Source organism: Felis catus, chromosome A2, assembly GCF_018350175.1.
Source record: "Felis catus isolate Fca126 chromosome A2, F.catus_Fca126_mat1.0, whole genome shotgun sequence".
NCBI lineage: Eukaryota > Metazoa > Chordata > Mammalia > Carnivora > Felidae > Felis > Felis catus.
This window is the reverse complement of record NC_058369.1, coordinates 14,568,501-14,589,489: the sequence shown is the minus strand read 5'-3', so window position 1 is coordinate 14,589,489 and position 20,989 is coordinate 14,568,501. Positions and strand designations below refer to the sequence as shown.

The following is a 20,989-nucleotide window of genomic DNA, read 5'->3' as shown; positions in this document are numbered from 1 at the left end:
AACAGGTCTCCAGAGCATTTATTCTTTCCAGGGGGGAGGGTGCAGGGGTCCAGTAGTCAGAGGGGTGCAGGCCCCTATGTGTACCACGTGAAGCCGTAGGCGGCGTTGAGAATCTCCTCGTTCGTGCGCAGCCCGTAGAGCTCGCCCATTATGGGGTTCACCCAGCGCGTTGTGTGGAACACAGACTCACCCACCTGTGGGAACAGCGGGGTATGGGTGGGGGTGCAGCTACCCCTTCAGGCCCACACTGCCTATTGGGACCCCACCAGGCCTGGTGACTACCGTGCCTACACCAAAAGCTGCTGCCTTCCCCTCCTCACGCCTGGCACCCACTACCCCTCTCGGCTCCAGGTTTTCCCTGGGAGGCTGTGTTCCTGCAGGGGGCCTGGACCCCCACCCTCCCTACCCAGGGCCCACCTTCCAGTCAGGCACGTCCTTCATGATGATGGCCTCCTCCTCCAGGTTCTCCCGAAGCATCTGCAGAACCCTGTGGGGATGGAATGGGCGGTAGGGGACAGGCCTGAGCACCGAGAGACTCCCAAAGACGTGCCAGATCCTTCCCTGTTCCACCCCAATCACCTCCTGCCACTCCCAACCCTGCACGTGCCAACCCTTCTTGTCCTTTCCTTCCCCTACAAACATTTACTGTCCTCCTGCTGCAGCCTCAATGTCCCCTCCTCCAGGGAGCCTTCCTATTCTAGCCCTTGGGTCTCCCCCACATATGCCAGGACACAGCTGTCAGCCCCCAAATGCACTTTTGTCATGTCCTGCACTGCAGGCTGGGACACTCAGGCCTGTGACCTTCCAACCCTGGTCCCAGCAGCCCCACCTCCGATCCTTCTCTGCCTGCAACAGTGGCATCAACGCAATGCGGGCCTCGAAGTCCTCAATCTGCAGGCGCCTGTGAAACCCAAAAACCAACAGTCAGATCAGATGAGGCTGGAGTTCGGGGTAGATGATGTGGCCTCAGACTCAGGCTGATGCGTGGGGAGGGGAGCCGGCAGAGAGGCAAGTGAGTGGGGCAGGCTTGGGGAGTAAGCTCTACCCACAAGAAGATGAGAAGGCGGGGTGTGGGCACGTGGGCTGGCACAGGCACTGGTCTACAAGACTAATGGCTTCGCACTTTCTTTTCAGTTAAAAACTTTAGTTTTTAATCCTAAAAATAGCCCTGGCCTGATGATTGTGGTGAACTGGGGACAGGGGATGGGACCTTCATCACAGGGCTCTGGGCCCTACAAAACCATATCCCCTTCCTGTCAAAATAACCCTGGGGTGTGAGCCCGGAGCAGGCAGTTCTGTGTGTTCCAAGCCACCAGCCCCATCTATACTGAGGGCGCGGCACCCTGTGATGTGGTCCCTGGCCCTGTCCCCTCATTGCCAGAAATCTCACAGCCTCACAGGGAAGGGTCTGGATGAAGTTCAGCCCCCACTCCAGCCCTCACACCTCCTCCCATCTTCCCAAACCCAGAAGAGCATCCCCACCCCAGGCTGCTGGCCCCACCACAGCCCCACACTATTGTCACCATGTCCATACTCCTGTGCATGGTGCATATGGGGCAGCTGGACCCGGTTTGAGCTCACTCAACAATGTTGAGCACCTGACACAGGTTGGCCTTCTCCACCACCACCCTTGGGGGGTGCTAAGGACACATATCGCAGGGTGTGGCAGGGCAAAGGGGCCCAGCCAGTAAGGGGCCAATCAGAAGGGGTCACCTGGCAGGGCATCCTGACAGCTTAGAGGCAGCGAGAGTCTGAATGGAGGCCACTATCTGCCTCGGTCCCTCAGGCCCCATGTGGCTGGCAGGGTCACTGTGTTGCATGGCCTGTTTCTAAGCCCTTATTGTCCTCTTTGCCTGGTTAACACTGACAAAAAAAACACTAAACGAGCATGTCCTGAGCCTGCCCTCCACCTCCACCTGATGGGTTGTCCTAATCCCAACCCTCGAGTCCCTAGCAGCGGAGGCCAAGAGACACCTGGTGAAGAGCTCCTTTCTTGCCATTTCTTTCTGGAAGGCCCATACTTCCTGAGCCTTGAGGGGCTGATGAAGGGCCCCGAGGGACACCAAGACCACAGTTGCACCCCACGGTCCCCAGCCTGGGGCCTACCTCCGCTCTCGGTTCCACTTCATCATGCTCCAGTACCCAAACAGCAAGGTCCCGATGCCCACAGCAAACATGCTATAGCCTGTGGGGAAAGGGGGCACCAGCTCAGCGCCTACCCTCGGGAAAGGCCCCCCCTTGTAGTTCCTTCTCATGAAGCACACCGGAAGTATGGACGCGAGAGAAGGTGAAAGTCTTAGTGACCCCCTCCTAGAGATGGCCAGTACCGTCTCTAGTGCGTATTTCTTCAGATTCCTTTTTTGTCTCTGTGGAATGTCCACCAACCCTCTCCCCTGGACCCGTCCTTCCCAACTGCAGACGACTCTCGATTCCGTGCACCTGCCTTGCAGGCAGGGACACCAGGCTGCCTCGGCTTTCCTCTGACAAGTGCGGCAGCTGCGGCTGACACACCTCCGCCCCCCCATCCCCCCATCCCCGTTTCTGGAAGGTACAGGCTGAGCAGGGCTTGCAGGAGGGCCCGAAGGCCTTGCTGTTTATGATCGGGTGGCCCCAGCCCCACAATCTTGTTGTTTGGTTCCCAGTCAGCAGGTGCTTCCACGGGGAAGGGTAGTATCTATAGCTGGGCCCAGCTCCATGGTGGCTCCGGCTGCCTGGGCCACTTCTCTGAGTGCTGCCCACAAGGAGCTGGGAGGGGCTGCCAGAGGCAAGCAGTGCCCTGCAGGGGCGGCCCAGCCCCCCCCCCACCCCCCACCCCGGGCTCCCGGGGGTGCTGCTGCTTCCTGGCCCAGCAGGGTCAAGCCCCCTGCCTGGACACCAGGGGACAGAGGCTGCCATGAATATTTACTGGCACCAGCAGGCACCTGTGCTATAATTCTGACTGACAGGCTGTGGGCCTGCTGGGGTCTTCAGGGAGGCCCAAGCTGCCTGGGGCCTGGCTGGGACTGGCTCACCCCATACGCTCTCATCTTCTGAGTTGTGATCTCTTCCCTGGACAGGCCTCGTGGCTGCTGGGAAGAACTGACAAGCTCAGGCAGGTCAAGTTCCAGTTAACAGCCACTAAATGACCAGCAAATAGTGGGTAAGGCCACTCCCTAGAACCTGTGGGGGTGCACAGTGGGGACTCTGGGAGTCGCAGCCCTGCTCCGTGTCTGCAAGGGGCCTCTGTTGTCCTGGTCTTCGTCCTTCTTCTTCAGCTCAGCTCCAGCACAGGGCTTTTCTGGCACCTCTGCTGGACCCAGAGGTGCATGAGGAACTGGTTAGATTTTTTAGCCCCTCAGTCAAACCTGTTAAACATATGAGCTAAGATACTTCCATGTTACTGAAGGTGGGACAACGAGGGCACCCTGGTTCCTGTGCACAGAGGCAGAACCTTTCTCGAGGCCCGAGTGCCTGGGACCAGCTTCCAGTGCACCTGTGGCTCTTACACATGGCTGACCACCTGTGCTGGGCAGGAGCGTTTTAGAAGAGCTGCCTCTTTCTTTTCAGTAGCTGCAGAGGAGCCCAGGGGCCTCTTCTTTCGACCCGGGGGATAAGCCTGGGCTGTCCTCACGGAAACCTCTTGCCTTCACACCAAGCCCCCGCGTGGGCCCCTGAGTAAAATAAATTCCAATCAGGGGGCCTTTACAATGGTGCAGCCCTTTCTTGCTGACAGTGGCGAGGCCGAGACCCCAATCCCTCAGTATGGGTCTGTGCCTCAGGAGCTGCCCGTCTGGTGGTGGAGGCTGACGAAGGGCATGCCCAGAAGGGGGTGCAGGCCATGAGTAAAGAAGACCTGAATAAATAATCATCCTGTGTTCATGTACTGGAACTTAACACTGTTCAGACGGCAGCCCTCCCCAAACTAAGGTACCGATTCAGCGCGGTACCCAACCTTCGGAATCCCAACCTTCCCCCTTTACCAGCCCCACAGGAACTGAAGAGCGGATTGTGAAATTCGTGGGATCAGATTAACCAAACAATTCTGAAACAGAACAAAGGGGGAGGACTTGCACTTTACAGTTTCAAAACTTAACACCCAGCTGTGTGTACAAGATAAAATAGCGTGGCACGGCACCAGGGTAGACATGTACATCGATGGAACAGAGCTGACTGGGAGTCCAGAAATAAACCCTCACATTCACGGTCAATTGATTTTGGACAAGGGTGCCAAGACAATTCAACGGGGAAAGAATAGTCTCTCAGCAAATTGGATAAGTGGACAACCCCACACAAAAGAAGAAAGTGTACTTTTTCCTTCCCCCATGCACAAAAATTAACTCAAAATGGATCAAAGACCTTAATTTGAGAGCTAAAACTATAAAACGCTTAGAAAACAGATGAGTCAGTCTCTGAGACCTTGCATGAGATAATGGCTTCTTAGCTTTGGCACCAGAAGCACAAGTGGCAAAAAGAAAAAAAAAAAAAAAATAGATGAACTAGACTTCATGGAGATGAAAAACTTCTGTGCCACAAACGATACTGTCAACAAGCTGAATGGAAGAAAGTCCTTGAAAATCCTGTATCTGATAAGGGAATGATATCCAAAATGTATAAAGAACTCTGCAAACTCAGTAATAAGATGAACCCAATCAAAAAAATGTACAGGGGCACCTGGGTAACTCAGTCGGTTGATCATCTGACTCTTGATTTTAGCTTAGGTCATGATCTCATGGCTCATAGGTTCAAGCCCCTCATCGGGCTCTGCACTAACAGTGGGGAGCCTGTTTGAGATTCTCTCTCTCTCCTTCTGCCCCCTCTCCAGCTCTCTCTCTCTCTCTCTCTCCAAGAAAAAAGAAAAAGTACAAAGGACTTGAAGACATTTCTCCTGGAAGTTATACAAATGGCCAATAAACACATGAAAAGATGCCCCACATAATTAGTCACCAGGGAAATGCAAATCAAAACCCAAGTGAGATGCCACCTCACACCCACCAGAATGGCTAGAATTTTAAAAAGAGAAAAGAAAAAAAAAAAAAAAAAGGAAAATAATCAGTGTTATCCAAATATGGAGAAACTGGAACTCAACACACTGCAGGTAGAAACGTAAAACAGAACAGCTAATTGTGGAAAACAGTGTGGCAGTTCTTCAAAATGTTAAATGTGGAGTTACCATCTGACCCAGCTAGGCCACTCCTAGATGAAATTTCACTTAAGAAAAATGAAACATATCCACACAGAAGCTTGCACAGGAATGCTCACAGCAGCCAAAATGTGGCAGCAACTCAAATGTCCATCAAGTGGTAAATGGATACACAAACCGTGGTCCACTCATACAAGAATATTATTTAACCATAAAAAAAAAAAAAGAAAGAAAGAAAGAAACTGCCACACGCTACAATATTCACATTAAAAACATTATGCGCGCCTGGGAGGCTCAGTCGGTTAAGCATCCGACTCTTGACTTCAGCTCAGGTCACGGTCTCTCAGTTAGTGGGATGGAGCCCCAAGTCTGGCTCTGTGCTGAGGGCCCTCAGCACAGAGCCTACTTGGGACTCTCTCTCTCTCCCCATCTCTCACTGCCCGCCCCCCCCCCACCCCCCCACCCCACTCACATATTCTCTCTTTCAAAATAAAAACATTAAAAAATAAAAACATCCTGCTGAGTGAAAGCAACCAGACACCAAAGGCCACATAGAGCAGGACCCATTTATACGAAATATCTAGAACAGGCAAATCCATACCAGACAGAAAGCAGACTGGTGGTTGCCAGCAGCTGGGGGAGGGAGGATGGGGAGTGACTGTTCATGGGGTTTCCTTTTGGAGTAATGCAAGTGTTATAAACTTAGATCCGGGGGATGGTTACGCAACTCTGGATAGACTAAAATCAACAATTTGTACACATGAAATAGGTGAATGGTCTGGTCTGGTTTGTGAATTTCAATAAAAATGTTAAAGACACAAAGGAAAAAAAAAAAAAAGGCCCACCTATTGGGCACAGGAAGGAGCGGAGAGAAGACAGCTGAGTGGAAAAGATGGAGGTGGCAGTCACTTTGGGAACAGCAGAAATTAAAGAAGGTCTGAGCCAGCTGGGCGTGTTCTAGGACCCTAGTGGAGAGTGATGTAGGCAGAGAGAAGGGGAGTGGGTGCCAGGCTTGGGTGCCTTACGGGAGCAAGGGAGGGTAGGGCTAATGAGAACAAGGCTCAAAAGCAAGGCTGGAGGAGGGGCACAGGAAAGATGATTAGGGTGGGGCGCAGGATGGATGGCAGGGCCTTTGCACTTGCTGTTCCCTCCTCCTTGGGGATTGTTCAGAGAGGTCCTTCCAGCCCACCCTGGGTAAAGCAGGCCTTGGTTATCTGGGGCCTCACCAAAATGAGAAGTTCCGGTGTGATTATTTTAATCTCCTCTGCTAGGCTGTGAGCTCCTCCAGACAGGGCTCAGTGCCACGTGCGCATTCAACAAGCAATTACTGAAAGCACGTATGTACACAAAGACCACGCCGCCAGAAGGGGTCTCTTCCTCACCCCTCTGCAGCCAGGAAAGACTGGGATGGGTTTGTATGTAGTACAATGCGAGTTGGTGTGAAGGGGTGCAACTAGGAGGCCTAACCCTAGATAATGGTATAGAAGCACTACTGTGTCATGAACTGGAAGAGGACTGGAATGAAGGGCACATTTGTGACTTAAAAATAAAAAAGAGGGGCACCTGGGTGGCTCAGTTGGTTGAGCATTGGGGTCTTGATTTCAGCTCAGGTCATAATCTCACGGTTTGTGGGTTCAAGCCCCTCATCGGGCTCTGCCCCCCCCCCCCCAATAAATAAATAAACTTTAAAAGACAGAAAAAGAGAGAAAGAGAGAGAGATGCTGACTAGGACTCCAGGGAGGACCAAGGGCTGGGACCCTTCTGCAGCCTGGTCTGGGTACAGGTCACACAGGTGCACATGCATAAACAGACTTCATGCCACACACCCGAGGGATACACTGGCCTGGGTGTTAAGTTATACTTTGAGGAAAGAAATGAAGACATTCACATCACATTGTATTTGTTCAATCTATTCTACGATGAGTCAAGTGCCAATGTGATGCCAATCTAGCCTGTAACCTGTTTTTTCAATGACCCTCGGGCTAAGAACACTTTTAGGTTTGTAAACAGTTGTTTAAAAAAAAAAAAAAGCAGCGGCAGTGGACAGAGAGCATCTGGCTAGCAAAGCATAATTTTTTAAAAATTGTTAATGTTTATTTTTTTAAAGGATCAATTTACTAGCAAGTTAACTGAATCACATCTTTTTTATTTTTTAAATTTTTTAGGGGCCCCTGGGTGGCTCAGTTGGTTAAGCGTCCGACTTCAGCCAGGTCACGATCTCACGGTCCGGGAGTTCGAGCCCCGCGTCAGGCTCTGGGCTGATGGCTCAGAGCCTGGAGCCTGCTTCAGATTATGTGTCTCCCTCTCTCTCTCTCCCCCTCCCCCGCTCGTGCTCGCTCTCTCTCTCTCTCTCAATAATAAATAAACATTAAAAAAATTTTTTTTTTAATTTTTAACATTTGTTTATTTATTTATTTGAGAGAGAGAGAGAGAGACAGAGACAGAGACAGAGACAGAGACAGAGACAGAATGTGAGCAGGAGAGGAGCAGAGAGAGGAGGAGACACAGAATCCGAAGCAGGCTCCAGCCTCTGAGCTGTCAGCACAGGGACCAACGCTGGGCTCGAACTCAGGAATCGTGAGATCGTGACCTGAGCCAAAGCCAGATGCTTAACCCACTGAGCCACCCAGGCACCCCAATGTTTATTTATTTTTGAGAGACAGAGCATGAGCAGGGGAAGGGCTGAGGGTCTGAGAGAAAGGGAGACACACAATCCAAAGCAGGCTCCAGGCTCTGAGCTCTCAGCACAGAGCCGGATAGGAAGCTCAAACTCGCAAATTTCAAGATCGTGACCTGAGTTGAAGTCGGACACTTACCGACTGAGCCACCCAGGCACCCACAAAGCATAAAATATTTATTGGGCCTTTATAGAAAAAGTTTGCCAACCTCTATTCCGGGACACAAAAAAGCCAAGAGCTTGGGAAGAGCTTAAGTTTTCAACTGATACTAACTTTCCCACTGGCTGAATTACCTTTTTTTTTTTTTAAACCATGCCCATATATTTTTTTTAATTGAGGCATATTTGCGTAACATTAAATGTAAAGTTCCTCGAGTTAGGGGAAATGTATTTACCCTTGTTTAAAAGTTTGTATTTCTCTGTTAACCCTGGGTGCAAAGCATGTGACCCTTTTTTTTTTTTTTTTTTTTACATTTTTCTGTGTTGAACCCAATAACACAATTTTAAAATGTTATTAAAACATCTGAAGAATTTAAGAATACATATTCCTGGGACATCCACAGGTAGGGACTACCAGAGAGGAACATCTTCTAAATTCCCTCAATGTTCCCGTTTCCGCACCAGTTTTACTCTGGACGGCCCTGAGTGCAAGTAGCAGCCTCTTACTACAGAAGCGATAGGGGATCCTCGGGTTCCACCTCCTTTCGCGGCGCCCTATAGTCCCAACCCTGACACCCCGGCGCAGTGCGACACTGACCCGACAGTCCCCGACGTGGAAGGTTCCGCTTGTAGTCAATGGGGCCATAGCCCCCCGGCGGGGGCATGTCCTGCTTCACCTTCGACGCCGCCATGTTCGCAGGACCCGTGCTTCCGGCCGCGGGCGGAAGTTACGTCCGGCGGCCGCCGCCATGATGAGTGTGGCGGAACGTACCGCGCATGTCTTAGGCAGGACTAGGGCACGTAGTACGCTAGGGTAGCGGTCCTACAGCGAGGTAGAGCTCCGGGACTGGGTTCAGGGATCGTCTGGGCAACCAGGCTGCAGCCGAGGACTCTATTTCTTCTCTCAGACGGAGCTTAGCCCAGTCGGTGTAGACGCCTGGAGCTCGTCCGGTCGCCTGGGCCCTTGCCCTAAAGGACCTCCCTCCCCTACACCTTCCCTCTGGTGCGATGCTCAGACCATTCAGAGCCAGGTCACCGAATTAAGCCCCCTCTCGTTTTCTCCCCGTCGCGGGGCACTGCGGGCAGCCCAGAGCTTCACATGGCTAGGGCTGGGTACACGAAGTTGGGGGACGACTGTTGTTCGTATTTGACTCATGAGAAGCTTCCCCAGTGCCAGGCACAGACTCTGCTTCCCGGTCGTGGTCGAGACCCCTTGCCAATAGCCTCTAATGGGAACTGGGGCATTCAGAGCAATTATGAGTCACAAAGCCTGATGGCCTTGGGGGACCCTGCAGGGCGGGGTCCAGGGGGCCCTTACCCCGAGGCGGGGTGACGCCCACAGTCACTTCACAAGGCAGAAACTGTTACCTGGGCAATAAAAGACTCCGCAGGGGCAGGGACCCGGGAGTGGGCACATGGGGGTGCGGGTGTGCAGGTGCCAAGCGCCATGGGTTAGGCCCGAGATTGGAGTCCGGCCGCCCTCCGACAGCAGCCGCCTCCTGCTCCCCGCGCGCCCCAGGCGCCACCATGTCGGGCGACAAACTTCTGAGCGAACTCGGCTATAAGCTGGGACGCACGATAGGCGAGGGCAGTTACTCCAAGGTGAAGGTGGCCACGTCCAAGAAGTACAAGGGCACGGTGGCCATCAAGGTGGTGGACCGGCGGCGCGCGCCACCTGACTTTGTCAACAAGTTCCTGCCCCGCGAACTGTCCATCCTGCGGGGCGTGCGGCACCCTCACATCGTGCACGTCTTCGAGTTCATCGAGGTGTGCAATGGGAAGCTGTACATAGTGATGGAGGCGGCTGCCACCGACCTGCTGCAGGCAGTGCAGCGCAACGGGCGCATCCCCGGGGGTCAGGCGCGCGACCTCTTCGCGCAGATCGCCGGAGCTGTGCGCTACCTGCATGACCACCACCTGGTGCACCGTGACCTCAAGTGCGAAAACGTGTTGCTGAGCCCTGACGAGCGCCGAGTGAAGCTCACTGACTTTGGCTTTGGTCGCCAGGCACATGGCTATCCTGACTTGAGCACCACCTACTGCGGCTCGGCTGCCTACGCGTCGCCTGAGGTACTCTTGGGCATCCCATACGACCCCAAGAAGTACGATGTGTGGAGCCTGGGCGTCGTGCTCTACGTCATGGTCACCGGGTGCATGCCTTTCGACGACTCAGACATCGCTGGCTTGCCCAGGCGCCAGAAGCGCGGCGTACTCTACCCCGACGGCCTCGAGGTGTCCGAGCGCTGCAAGGCCCTGATCGCTGAATTGCTGCAGTTCAGCCCGTCCTCCAGGCCCTCAGCGGGCCAGGTAGCGCGCAACGGCTGGCTGCGTGCTGGGGATTCTGGCTAGAAGCCGGGGTTCCCGCCATTTACGCCGCCCTGAGCACTGCGCAAGCGCAGCGCACGCGTGCGAGGCGTGCTTCCGTACTCCGGCGAAGCCGACACGCGCCACTGCGCACGCGCATACCCCTTCTCCCCCCCTCCCCCCCCCCCCCCCGCCACTTTTCCTTTCTCTGGATGGTTGGGGCTGCAGTCGCCCCTGTTTAGAATCTAGCTCCTCTCCCTATGATCCCAAGAGCAAGAGGGCGCAAGCGCTTCCTCTCTTTCCTAAGAGAAGTCCCCGGGAGGGGAAGGGACGAGAGGAATCGGAAGCATTGCGCTAGCGCGGAATGAGCGATGGCTGCAGACAGGCCGTGGCTACTTGGAGGAGCTGCCAGCGAGTGGACGCGTGTGAAGGGCGCCCTCGAGACAGCCGCGAATGCGTGTGAGGGACCGCAAGCTCCCGGCGCTGCCTCCTTGAAACTTGCAATAAAGTCGCTCTTTCTCGCACCTGCCTCTGGCAATGGCCCCCTTTTACCGAGTGTGTGTGTGTGGGGGGGAGGGTGTTTCATCCCGCAGGGGAAGGCAGGCGTGGAGCCCCATTGTAGAAGAGGCTTGTTGAGGTTCTTGTCCTAGGTCTCAAAAGGGAATTGGGAAGATTCAAACCAGACTTTTGGGCTCCCCAACCTCAGCCGACTCGAAAGGGCTTTGGGGCCATCCCAGGTGTCGTGATGGCAATGGAATTGATGGGCTGGGGAGCAAAGATCCTAGCACCCTGCCCGTGTTTAAGGATGGAACCTCGTGGGGGTGGGGGCCTCCTGCTTTAACATAAATTGAGCGTTTACAGATGAGGAAATTGAGGCCCATACAGATGTCGTTTGCCCAGGAACACAGCTGGAATTTGAAACCAGAAAAGGCTGGAGTGGAGTTGGGGAGGTGGTGGAAACTCTCCTTAGTAAAAGTCCTTCCTTGGTAAAGAAGTTGTCTGGGGCAGGGGGAGGGGAGAGTCAAGGGTAAAGCATGAGACTGCTGGGCAAGCTGGTTACTTCAGTCCTTTCTTTATTCATACATTTATTGAATGCCTACTGTGTGCCAAGCTCTGGGACTCAGCAAAGAGGCTTGGATCCATCCCTGCCCTCAGCTAGGAGGCAAGTAAAAAGTCAAGTAAAAAATGAATGGCGTGTAAAGAATTGTAACTTGTGCTAAAAGCTGGGTGAGGGGAAGGACGAGTTACCAAGGAAGGACTGAAGCAGACATTTGAGCTGAACCCTGAAGGAATCAGTCACTGGAAATAGAAGGAAAGTGTTCCAAGTGTTCCCAAGATATGTTGGAGCTGGTGTGTTTGGGTAATGCCAGGAAGGTCTATGGCTGGAATAGAGAGGGAGGAAGAAGAGGTGGAGAGGTGTGTATCTGGACAGGGGACTCCACAGGGCCTGGGGGAGATTGGGGACTTTTGTTGCAATGAGATTACTGAGTTTAGTGACAGCAGCTGTCTCTCATTTGCGGTGTGTGGCGATGTCTCCCTAAGCCCTAATCCTGCTTGCCTCCAACGGAGCTCCACGCATTTCCCAAGGAGGCCGATCATCTTGTGTGTCTGCCCATACCCTGCTCCTGCTCACTCACCCTTCGTGGCTCTCAGGTGCCCTGAGCGTTAACTACCAGCTCTTCCCTAACCCCCTTAAAGAGACAGCTGAAGCAATTGAGGCTAAGAGAGGGGAAAGTGCTTTGCCTCTAGTCTTGGCTGGTTCACATCTGAGCTGAGAGAAAACCCACCCCCTCTGGGTTGCGCTAGAAAAGCGTCTCTTCTGGTCTGGACCATACCTTGGAAAATGGAAGTGGGAACAACCTCCAGGTTGTTGGGAAGGGCTGTGGGTTATTGAAGGATGGCATCCTGAGCCTTCTTAAGGGTCCCACCACTCTCAGAATGAAACCCACTTCATCCTTTTGCCCCGTGGTCCAGCCACACTGCCTTCCTTGTCCTTGACTCTCCAGGTTTGGTCTCACCTCTGAGCCTTTGCATTGGCTGTTGCCATTCCCTACCACTTTTCCCTCTGTCTTCATTCCATACTTGGCCTAACAAGCCACTTCTTCCCTGACACCCCATTCTTTCCCTCCTTGCCCTTGTCACAGGGTGGGGTTCTAGTGCCTGGGGTATGGCATGTGCCTTAATCTGTGTGAGCAATGGGGCCTGGGGCTCCTCCTACCCCATAGCCACAGACCTGTGTGGCTCAGTTCAGAGGGGACAAAGCCTCAGGGACCAGGGCAATTGTCCCATTTGTTGGCTGGAGAAGCTGCTTGAGACTCACCCCTGAACAATTGAGGAGCCTGTGCTTGCCTCAGTGAAAACTCACTTGAGGGCTGAATTTTGAGCCCCCAAGAAAATGCCCCATATATGTGCTTCTTGCAGCCAGTGCTGAGGCATGCGGCACCAGTCAGGATGTCACAGGTGGACTGGGACAGGTTTGGGCTTAATTTCTCTAATGTCAGTGTTAGCAGTTCTGTGTCTTACCCATATGAAGCCTAGCCAGTTGTGGTGGTTGGAGAGGACAATCAACACCCCCAGGCCAGAGGCAGGAAGGTCTTAACAACAACAACAACAACAACAACAACAACAACAACAACAACGACAAACTGCAAAAAATAAAAGCAGCTAGGAAAACAGGCTTATATTTTATGTACATTAGAATTTACCAGTGATCACAAGTCTCACTTTATGCGTAACTTTTGAAACTGTGTCAATATCTGATAACAAATATTGATGAACACCTGAAATTGTTCATTTCAGAGCTGGCAGGGCAGCTCTGTCTGTGCTAAAACTCACATCTTTAATAATGTCCTGCAGCAAAGACACCCAATGTAGATGCCAAGCTTGAAAATTCCAGAAAAACCTACCACTCCAGGTTGGAGGCTGGAAGGGGCTAAGAACCAGTGGATGGGCAAAACTCACTGGACCCTCACCCTGCTCCCTCAGCTCTGTGGGTAAGTAGGCCACAAAGCCACAGGTTCTGGTGAAGATGGGAGGCCCAGAGGCAAAGCCACAGAGCCCAGTTTGGGGAGATACTCCACCCACTTTTGGAAATGAAGTCTGAAAGAAGCCCAAGAATCAGGTGTCTCATTGTTTCCCCATTAACAAGGGATCACCCTACTATACCTTCCCCAGTCTCCAAGCTGCCCCAAAGCTGGGACAAAAATAATGCAGGGAAACCAGGACTGGGGGGACAAAAGAAAAATACAGCCAACACATTGTCCATTTCTTTATTTTCCTTCAGATTCTAAGACTTCCTCATGACACAATGTATAGCCATTGATTCCAGCCTCTGTTCATTGGAACTTCTATTCCGGTTTGGTGGTCAACTTTTTACATTTATTATCAAAGATTTAGAGTCACAATAAATACAAGTGACAACCTCTCCACCCACCCCCCAAAACCCCACTTTCCAAATACCCTGCACTAGTGTAACTGTCTATTACACTTTCATTGTTAAGTATTATAAAACTTCAGCTGTCCTTTAAAAAAAAAAGCTCAGTCCAAGTTTTGTAGGCAACCATCATGTGCAGCATAGCTCAGCATCAAATAAAAACCCTATGGTGGAGCAGCAACAACTGTCTTTTTCATGATCTACACCCCTGTGACGAGAATGTTTAAATTATATAGAAAATCCCTCCCCATGACTGTCCACAGGAAAATGACATGTAGGACACAGGAGCCGCAACACAGCAGGGCTGTACTCAGTTGCCTTTCATTCCCTCTGCGCTGGGGCCAAGCCTTGCTTCATGAAGGTCTCAGGGTACAGATAGGACCAGAGGCTACCCCTGGAAGGAGGGCAACTGTCGGCCTTGTCAAAGGTGTGGGTCCCAACATCACGGTTGGGATACTGGGAACCAGGACCCCATGACATGGGCAGGATGGCCAGAGAAATGGGTGGCTCCAAGTGGACACACAGGTATCTATGTGCACATGCATGTATACACATATGGCCATTTCAAATATGCAAACCTTCACCCTTCCAGAGGTGGCCAGCATCTTGAACAGTTTCCCAGTTGCCATTGGGAGTTCATGTCACAGATAACTCTGGACCTTTATCGTTTGGGACTGAGGGCTCCCAAATTCTCACTGCTCCTAGGAACCAGGTCCTCTTGGTCTGAGGCCCCAGGGGCCAGGGAGAGACCAGAACCCCAGCACTGTGGCCAATTTTGAGGGATGAGCTTTGCTGCTGGGAAAACACCCTTAACATTAATATCCTTTCTGAGTATGTCCAAACCCCACATGCAGAGAGATTTAATATGCCTTTCCTGTAACATCGTAAGTCTCATCAAAGAACTTATTTGGGTCTTATCAGAGAAGTTATACCACAAAGGGAGAAACTAAAAAAAAGGGGGGGGGGAGTAGGAGTTTTGATACAGTAGAAATGAACAAAAGGTTAAGGCATCTCACGTTCTTGTCCCCTTTAAAAAAAAGTTACATGTCACAGTAAGTGGCCCCTGATGGGATTATTCCCAGGGACCCTGGGCTGGAGGAGGCAGAGCCAGGGCTTGTAGCCCTATCCTCCACCAGTGGTGGTCGGATTTGTACTGAATTCATGAGGCTCCCTTAATAGCTCAGAGGCTGGTAGAAGTCCAGCCAGGCAAGGTGAGCAGAGGTGGTTCCTGAGCACAGTGATGAGCGAGGTTCTAATGGGCTGGGGTTGAGGCCCAACCTGTGCAGCACAGCTCAACTCAGGCCCTTGAGTCACAGACCCATTCAACTCCAGCTGGGGTGTGACAATCTTGGCACACCCCTCCAGTGCAGAGGTGACTCTCGCCTGGATGCCTGATCCCAAGTTACTGCATAGAACTGAGGTCTGTTTGCCCACGTAAGAGGCCAGACCAGGTGCTCCTTCTTGAAGGATTTGGAAAACCTGGCCCATGTCATTGAACAGAGAGGGCTAACAGCTCAGGGTAGTATAAGACAAGTATTTATTTGCCAGGCACACAGAAAAATGTGAGGAATAGAAATGCTTGCATACTCTTAATTTTTTGGTGTAAAAACACCTCCCCCCCCTAATGTCAATATCCCTCCTATCCCCCAAATCCCTGGATCTTGGAATGAAAGCCACTCTTCCCCACCCTCCCCTCCTTCAGCCCATGTAAGTTATGCACTCAAAACAAAAATCAATGAGCAATATAGGGTTTTACACAACAAAAAATTAGAATGTTGCAAAACTAAGTCTTCTACCGCAGGTCAAAATGTTGCTAAACATGGATATTCACACAACATGAGAGAGGGGGTTAAATGAGCCTTTATTAGAATGTTGTAGCAGTGTGTTTTGAAGGCAGCGGCCCTACAAAATAAGGATTTTAAATTAAGTCCCTAACTGCATGGATAGGAAAACTAGGGCTGGGGCTGAAGTGGGGAGCAGTGTACCCCATCTCCACATCGACACACGTGTGTGCATGCACACAGGACACCCTTGCACCTGCACAGAGACAGCCCGTGCACAGCACACTCACGACAGCTTCTGTCTATCCTCATGGAACTGATTTTTAAAGAGTGGGAGAAACCAAAATGAAACTAAGAGCAGACCTGATCCTTTGAAAGACATTTCTGTAGACTCGAAAGAGGGTTTAAAAAAAAAAAAAAAAAAAGTCTGAAGGCGAACCCTGGCAGCATGGCCCCGCTTTAAGGAAAGGTTCTAAACTAGACCCAAACAGAAACCCTGACGTCTTGGAGGGGCAGGGGCACCTCCCCACCAGACACACCTGACAGGAGCATAGGCCAGGGTACCTTAGGATGTTGTCCATCAAAATAAGTAGGAAAAGAAAAATTTAATAAAATAAAACCACAACAACAACAAAAAACACAATAGCCTGCCCCTCTAATTTCCCACTCAGGCTCCAGATGTTGCTGCCAATTCTCTCCTCCCTCCACTGGCGGTACGCGGCTTCCGGGATTCCAGGCTCTCTGTCTGGGTCAGGGTTGCAGTTTGTTCTTCTGCTAAGTGTGGGAGGTCCGGGGTCTCCGGGATGAGCAGCAGCAGAGGCCTTCTGCTAGACTGAGAGCTGGGCAGTCAGTGGCCCACCCTCTGGGGTGTGGGGGCCGTGCTCGGCAGGGACCCCTGGGTCTGCACGGTTTACTTTAAACTCCATCATCATGAGGTGATTAAAAAAAAAAAAAAAATCTGTCAACCTAGAGATTGCCATGAAGGAAGGCAGTCAAAGACTTGGAGGGCTAAGATGGGGAGAAGCAAAAACAAAACAGAACGCTCCGCTCGACTTCAGAAGCCCCGGGCGCCGGTCTCGCCGAGCGTGTCACAGTGTCCAGGGTGAGCCGTCCATGCACCCTGCCGGGCTTGGGGGGATTGGGGAGAGAGGGGGGCTGAAAGGAAGGGCCGGAAGCAGAACCAGCCCCCGAGGTCCACTTTTCTGCTGGTGTTGGGCAAACTAAAGGCAAAGAAAGGAAAAAAGCCCAAGGGAAAGGTCCCCCAGTGATATTCCTCGTCCACCTGTGAAGCAGCCCCTCAGCTGCGACGAGATTTTGCAGCCAAGAATGGAGCCCTTGCTTCTGCAGCATGGCCGGCGCTCGCTCACTCATTCTCTCGGGGAGCATGATGTCTTCCCGAGTGGAGGGTGGCAGGGCCAGGTGGGAGGGAGGAGGGAGCCTGTTCTCCACCGGGCCCGGCTCGCACTATTTCCACGTGGCTGACTGGGGGATGGAGCGTGGCGGGATCATGTCCAGGAGGTACTCCCGCTGGCGGTCCACAGCTGAGGAGGTCTTGTGCACTGCCAAGCTCGGGCTGACAAACGCAAGGGCCCCACCTGCAAAAGAACAGAGTGACAGTTTTAATGGTGTGGTAATAATCTCATGACATTAAAGGGAACATGGAATGGTGAAAAGAGCAGGAAACCTCTGTAGGGCACTCAGTTACACACAAGTGACACACCAGTGGAGATGCAGAATAGGGGAAAAGCCCCGAAATACAGCATTTGTTCTCTTGGGGTAGAAACACCGTTATATTTGTTTTGTATTCTCGAAATTTCCACAATGAACAAGCATCTCTTTTACAACTGAAAAATGAAGAAATGACCCCCAATCTCCCAACACAAATAGGTTTTTGGCTGGCCTGGGGGTAAAGACTGCCCCATTCCATTCCCCCTATCACTGTGTTACCCCAAGAGTGCTTTTGGTGGAGGTTAATGTACTTTGTGGAACAAGTGTTTTGAGGTCAAATGCAATTGGGAAACCTCTATACATTCTAAAGAGAAACATGACTGAGTCCTGCCAAGAAACCAAGGGTTAACTAGGAATGCTGGGAGAACTCTTTTGGGAAATGCTGTTTTTAAAACTATTACACACTTACCTCTAGTCCTACTGCTGAACACAGCAACTATTTATTCCTTCATATTCCCTTTCAAATATTACCTTAAATATGCAGTTTTACATGGCTCCTACCACTGTGTACACATGCACACACCTGCATTGGACTTTTCCCGCTGATTTCATATACTTTCAAAATTTTCCACAAAAGGAATTTCCAAACTGCTCTGAGTTCTTAGCTGCATCTTAAACATGACACACAAAAGTATCTCTGCCCGCTTTATGTTTACAAATGCTCTCTCTCTGCTCTACAGAATAGGTTCTTCGGCAATCAGACCAATGTCCTCCCTTTCCTGAGCTACATCCTGTGGAAGTCTGATATTTGGCCGTATTTCTAACTCTGTGGTCAGCTGCATGCACAGCAGACTCCTGTGTTTTGTTTGCAGACAGCCTGGCTTTCCCAGTTCTGCCTAGGGAGACAGATCTCATGATGGTGCCTCCTCTTTTGACAGGGACGCAGCGAGCTCAGGTGGGGGGCAGGGCACTCACTCCCACAGTGAAAGCACTCACCTGTCTCTCTCAGCCCTCTGTGTCTTTTTCACTTTCCTGTTTTTAATGGAAATATTTAACTGCCACCTTAATGACAGCACATAAATAAAAAATGGGGCAAGTGGTGTGGGGGATGACCCAAAGATGATGGGGGCTGTGGCAGACTAGGGAATGCTCACCTAAGTGTATCCCTCCTCCCTTGAGTTGTTTCTCAAATGTGGTCTCCTCAGAGTCCTCTGATGCCCACCATGGTCTTGCCCCTGCTCCAGGGATTTCCCTCCTCTTCCCCCAATGTTTTTGGGGTTTTGAGTTTTTTCTTTCTTTTTCTTTTTTTTTGGAGTTTTTTATTTATTTTAGAGAGCGACAGACAGACAGAACATGAGCAGGGGAGGGGCAGAGAGAGGGGGAGGCACAGAATCCAAAGCAGGCCTCCAGGCTCCGAGCTGTCAGCACAGAACCTGGTGCAGGGTTCGAACCCATGAACCGTGAGATCATGACCTATGCCGAAGTCAACACTTAACTGACTGAGCCCACCAAGGCACCCTACCACATTCTCATGCTAGCTTGCAACTTTGCACCACCTGACCTGTCCAAACCAGAGGGTGGGAAGAGTGAACCACAAAGCAGGGAATGAAGAATGCTGCCTGGCTCAACAATAAATTAATTACTGCATCAGAGAAGGTAAAACATAACAGCAAAAGCAGGCATTCCCTATGGCAGGAAGGTGGGGGAGTGGGGAGGAGGCACAGCACCCAGAGTTGGCAAGATTGAGTGTTTGTGCTGACAGATGCCCACTGGCTGGATGGCGTGTGCGTGTGTGTGTGAGACACACTACCTAAACTGGGTCTGCTCCACGTTTTGGGTCAAGAGCTAGAGTCTGGGTATAGAGCGAGCAAACAAGGGCAATTAGTTATCCATCCAGGGTTACCAGCTGTTCAGGGCATCTTATTTAGTGAACAGAGATTAAGCTGAAGAGTCAGAAGCAGGTGTTCTCAGGGGACAGGTCTGGGGTCTCAGGGCTCTGTCTATCATTTCTGTTCACCTGTATGTGTGCATGTTTTTCTTTTCTTTTCTTTTTGAGGTTTATTTCCTTTGAGAGAGGAGAGCACAAGCTGGGGAAGGGGAGAGACAGAGGGAGAGAGAGGATCCTGAGCAGTCTCGGAACTGCCAGCATGGAGCCTTAAGCAGGGCTTGAATGCACGGACTGTGAGATCACGACTTGAGCCAAGATCAAGAATTGGATGCTTAACCAACTGAGCCACCCAGGTGCCCCTGTGGACCTCATCATGACAAGGTCCCCACTCTAAGCCCTGTGGGGGCCACCCACCTGTACTCAGGGGTGCCTTCTTCCAGTTGGTGGTGGCATTGCCCTTGCCGGTGCTCACAGCTCTCTCGGAATGTCTGCCGGTCCTGCTGACAAGGGCTGTGGCCGAGGCTGCATTCTGCAGTTTGGGTGACTGGCTGAATGTGTGCAGGACACCTCGGGGCGTTGTGGCTGAGCCCCGGGACAGCTGGCTGGAGGCCTACAGCAGAGAGAAGGTATGATGGCTCATGTGGGGAAGGGGATGACAGAGGGCAAGACGCTCAGCGCAGCCTCTCCGTGCTCTGGCCGACCTCTTCCCACCCACACAGGGTCCCTAAAGTCCAAAATCAGGAGACCAGGTAAGTTACACCGGGGGAGAGGGGAAGGAGGCAGGGAGAGACAGACGCAGGCAGCGTGACAGTCGGCGACTGACGTGGTCACGGTCTGGGGCGTGAGGGCTGGTTGGTGGCGCGGTGCAGGGGCTCCCGGCACCGCAGTTCTGACCTGTAGCACAGCCCCGTTACTCCAGTCGCGGGCCTCTCCTGAGCGGAACGCCAACTTACGCCGGGGTTTTATGACCTACACAAACGGGGGGGAGGGGGGGGGTTGAAACCGAGGTCAGCACCATCCACAGGCCGGCCTAGGGTGACCTAGAGTGACCAAAGGGCAGCAGCTGTGGCCGCATGAGGCCCAGTCCCCATGGGACAGGCTGTTTCCCGAGGGCAGCACAGCCACCCACTACATAGGGATCTTGAGAAGATGTATTTATTAGTGAATTACAAATGACTTCCAAGGACACAAAAAGTTGCCAACGGGGTGCTTTGGGTCTATAAGGGGTGGGAAAGCAAAGCATTAAAAAAAAAAAGCAGCCAAAAAACTTGATTTCAAACTTGCTTCTCTCCTTAATTTAGCTAGAACATTTCTTCCAAATGCCCCTTTTGCATCTCAATGTGGCTTTCAGAAAAGTCGTTTTAGACAAGAAGTACTTGTCAGCTGGAACACTGCAAGTGAAAGCTACAAAATCTAAAGAAACTGCAAATTAGTATTTTCACCACCAAAGGCCACCATTAAATGCAATTTAGACACACAGTTAACAACCAGGCAGATGACTGCCCAGTGTGAGACAGAATGTCGGAACATCTTGCTTGCTAGCAACAACTCCCAGCCAAGGGAACAAGGCCCCTCTCCTAGAGGCAAGGCCGCCCAGCCCATGATCCCAGGCCTCAGGGCCGCAGCTCTGGCTCCCTAAGGACTCTCACCTGCTTTAGTGCGGGGTGTGGGGCAGTGGCAGGCTCAGCCTTGGCCTGTGCGGGGGCGGCACCCTGCTGTAGGAGGCGCTGCTCGATCTCCTGCTCCTGCTGCAGCGCCTTCACAAAGGCAGCCTTCAGCCGGCTGGTGTGCTCTACCTTGAGTGCCTTCTTCTGGTTGGATGCCATGCAGTTCTCACACATAATGGCACCACCCTTCTCCTCCCGCCAGCGGCACGTGAAGTCCGTCTTGCACTGCGCACACATGTAGGGCTCCCGGGACAGAACAACAGCGGCTGACATCCTGCCTGCTGCAGGGAGAG

General features: G+C 52.0%; 3 protein-coding genes across 7 annotated transcripts in view; 1 reads left to right on the top strand and 2 right to left on the bottom strand.

Annotated features, from left to right (window-relative positions):
- On the bottom strand, positions 1-8,787 carry NDUFA13 (NADH:ubiquinone oxidoreductase subunit A13). Its single transcript, XM_003982124.6, has 5 exons — positions 8,554-8,787; positions 2,107-2,185; positions 830-901; positions 418-487; positions 1-194 (listed from the first exon to the last, which is right to left on the bottom strand). The coding sequence occupies exons 1-5, from the start codon at positions 8,645-8,647 to the stop codon at positions 75-77; spliced, it is 435 nt and encodes a 144-aa protein (XP_003982173.3). The 5' UTR covers positions 8,648-8,787; the 3' UTR covers positions 1-74.
- A 483-nt stretch (positions 8,788-9,270) lies between these two features.
- On the top strand, positions 9,271-10,783 carry TSSK6 (testis specific serine kinase 6). The gene has a single exon (XM_003982123.6). It carries the CDS (start codon positions 9,483-9,485, stop codon positions 10,302-10,304), a length of 822 nt encoding a protein of 273 aa, XP_003982172.1. The 5' UTR covers positions 9,271-9,482; the 3' UTR covers positions 10,305-10,783.
- A 2,731-nt stretch (positions 10,784-13,514) lies between these two features.
- The window catches only part of GATAD2A (GATA zinc finger domain containing 2A), a 104,949-nt gene continuing 97,474 nt past the window's right edge, over positions 13,515-20,989 (bottom strand). For 4 of the 5 annotated variants that reach the window (XM_023247858.2, XM_023247857.2, XM_019820232.3 and 1 more), the window contains exons 10-13: positions 20,679-20,977; positions 19,924-19,998; positions 19,444-19,639; positions 13,515-17,068 (exon numbers count right to left, since the gene is read on the bottom strand). In XM_023247858.2, the coding sequence (XP_023103626.1) occupies positions 16,938-17,068; positions 19,444-19,639; positions 19,924-19,998; positions 20,679-20,977 (701 nt within the window). In that variant the 3' untranslated portion in view covers positions 13,515-16,937. The remainder of the gene's footprint in view (positions 17,069-19,443; positions 19,640-19,923; positions 19,999-20,678; positions 20,978-20,989) is intronic. The other variant, XM_023247853.2, reaches the window with a different exon arrangement.

Coding starts and splice junctions, on each gene's coding strand:
- NDUFA13 (XM_003982124.6), bottom strand. CDS start 8,647: ATGGCGGCGTCGAAGGTGAAGCAGGACATGCCCCCGCCGGGGGGCTAT. Junction 488..829: donor CAGGCAGAGAAGGATCGGAG/GTGGGGCTGCTG, acceptor CCATCCCCACAG/GGTTCTGCAGATGCTTCGGG. Junction 195..417: donor AGGACGTGCCTGACTGGAAG/GTGGGCCCTGGG, acceptor CTGTTCCCACAG/GTGGGTGAGTCTGTGTTCCA.
- TSSK6 (XM_003982123.6), top strand. CDS start 9,483: ATGTCGGGCGACAAACTTCTGAGCGAACTCGGCTATAAGCTGGGACGC.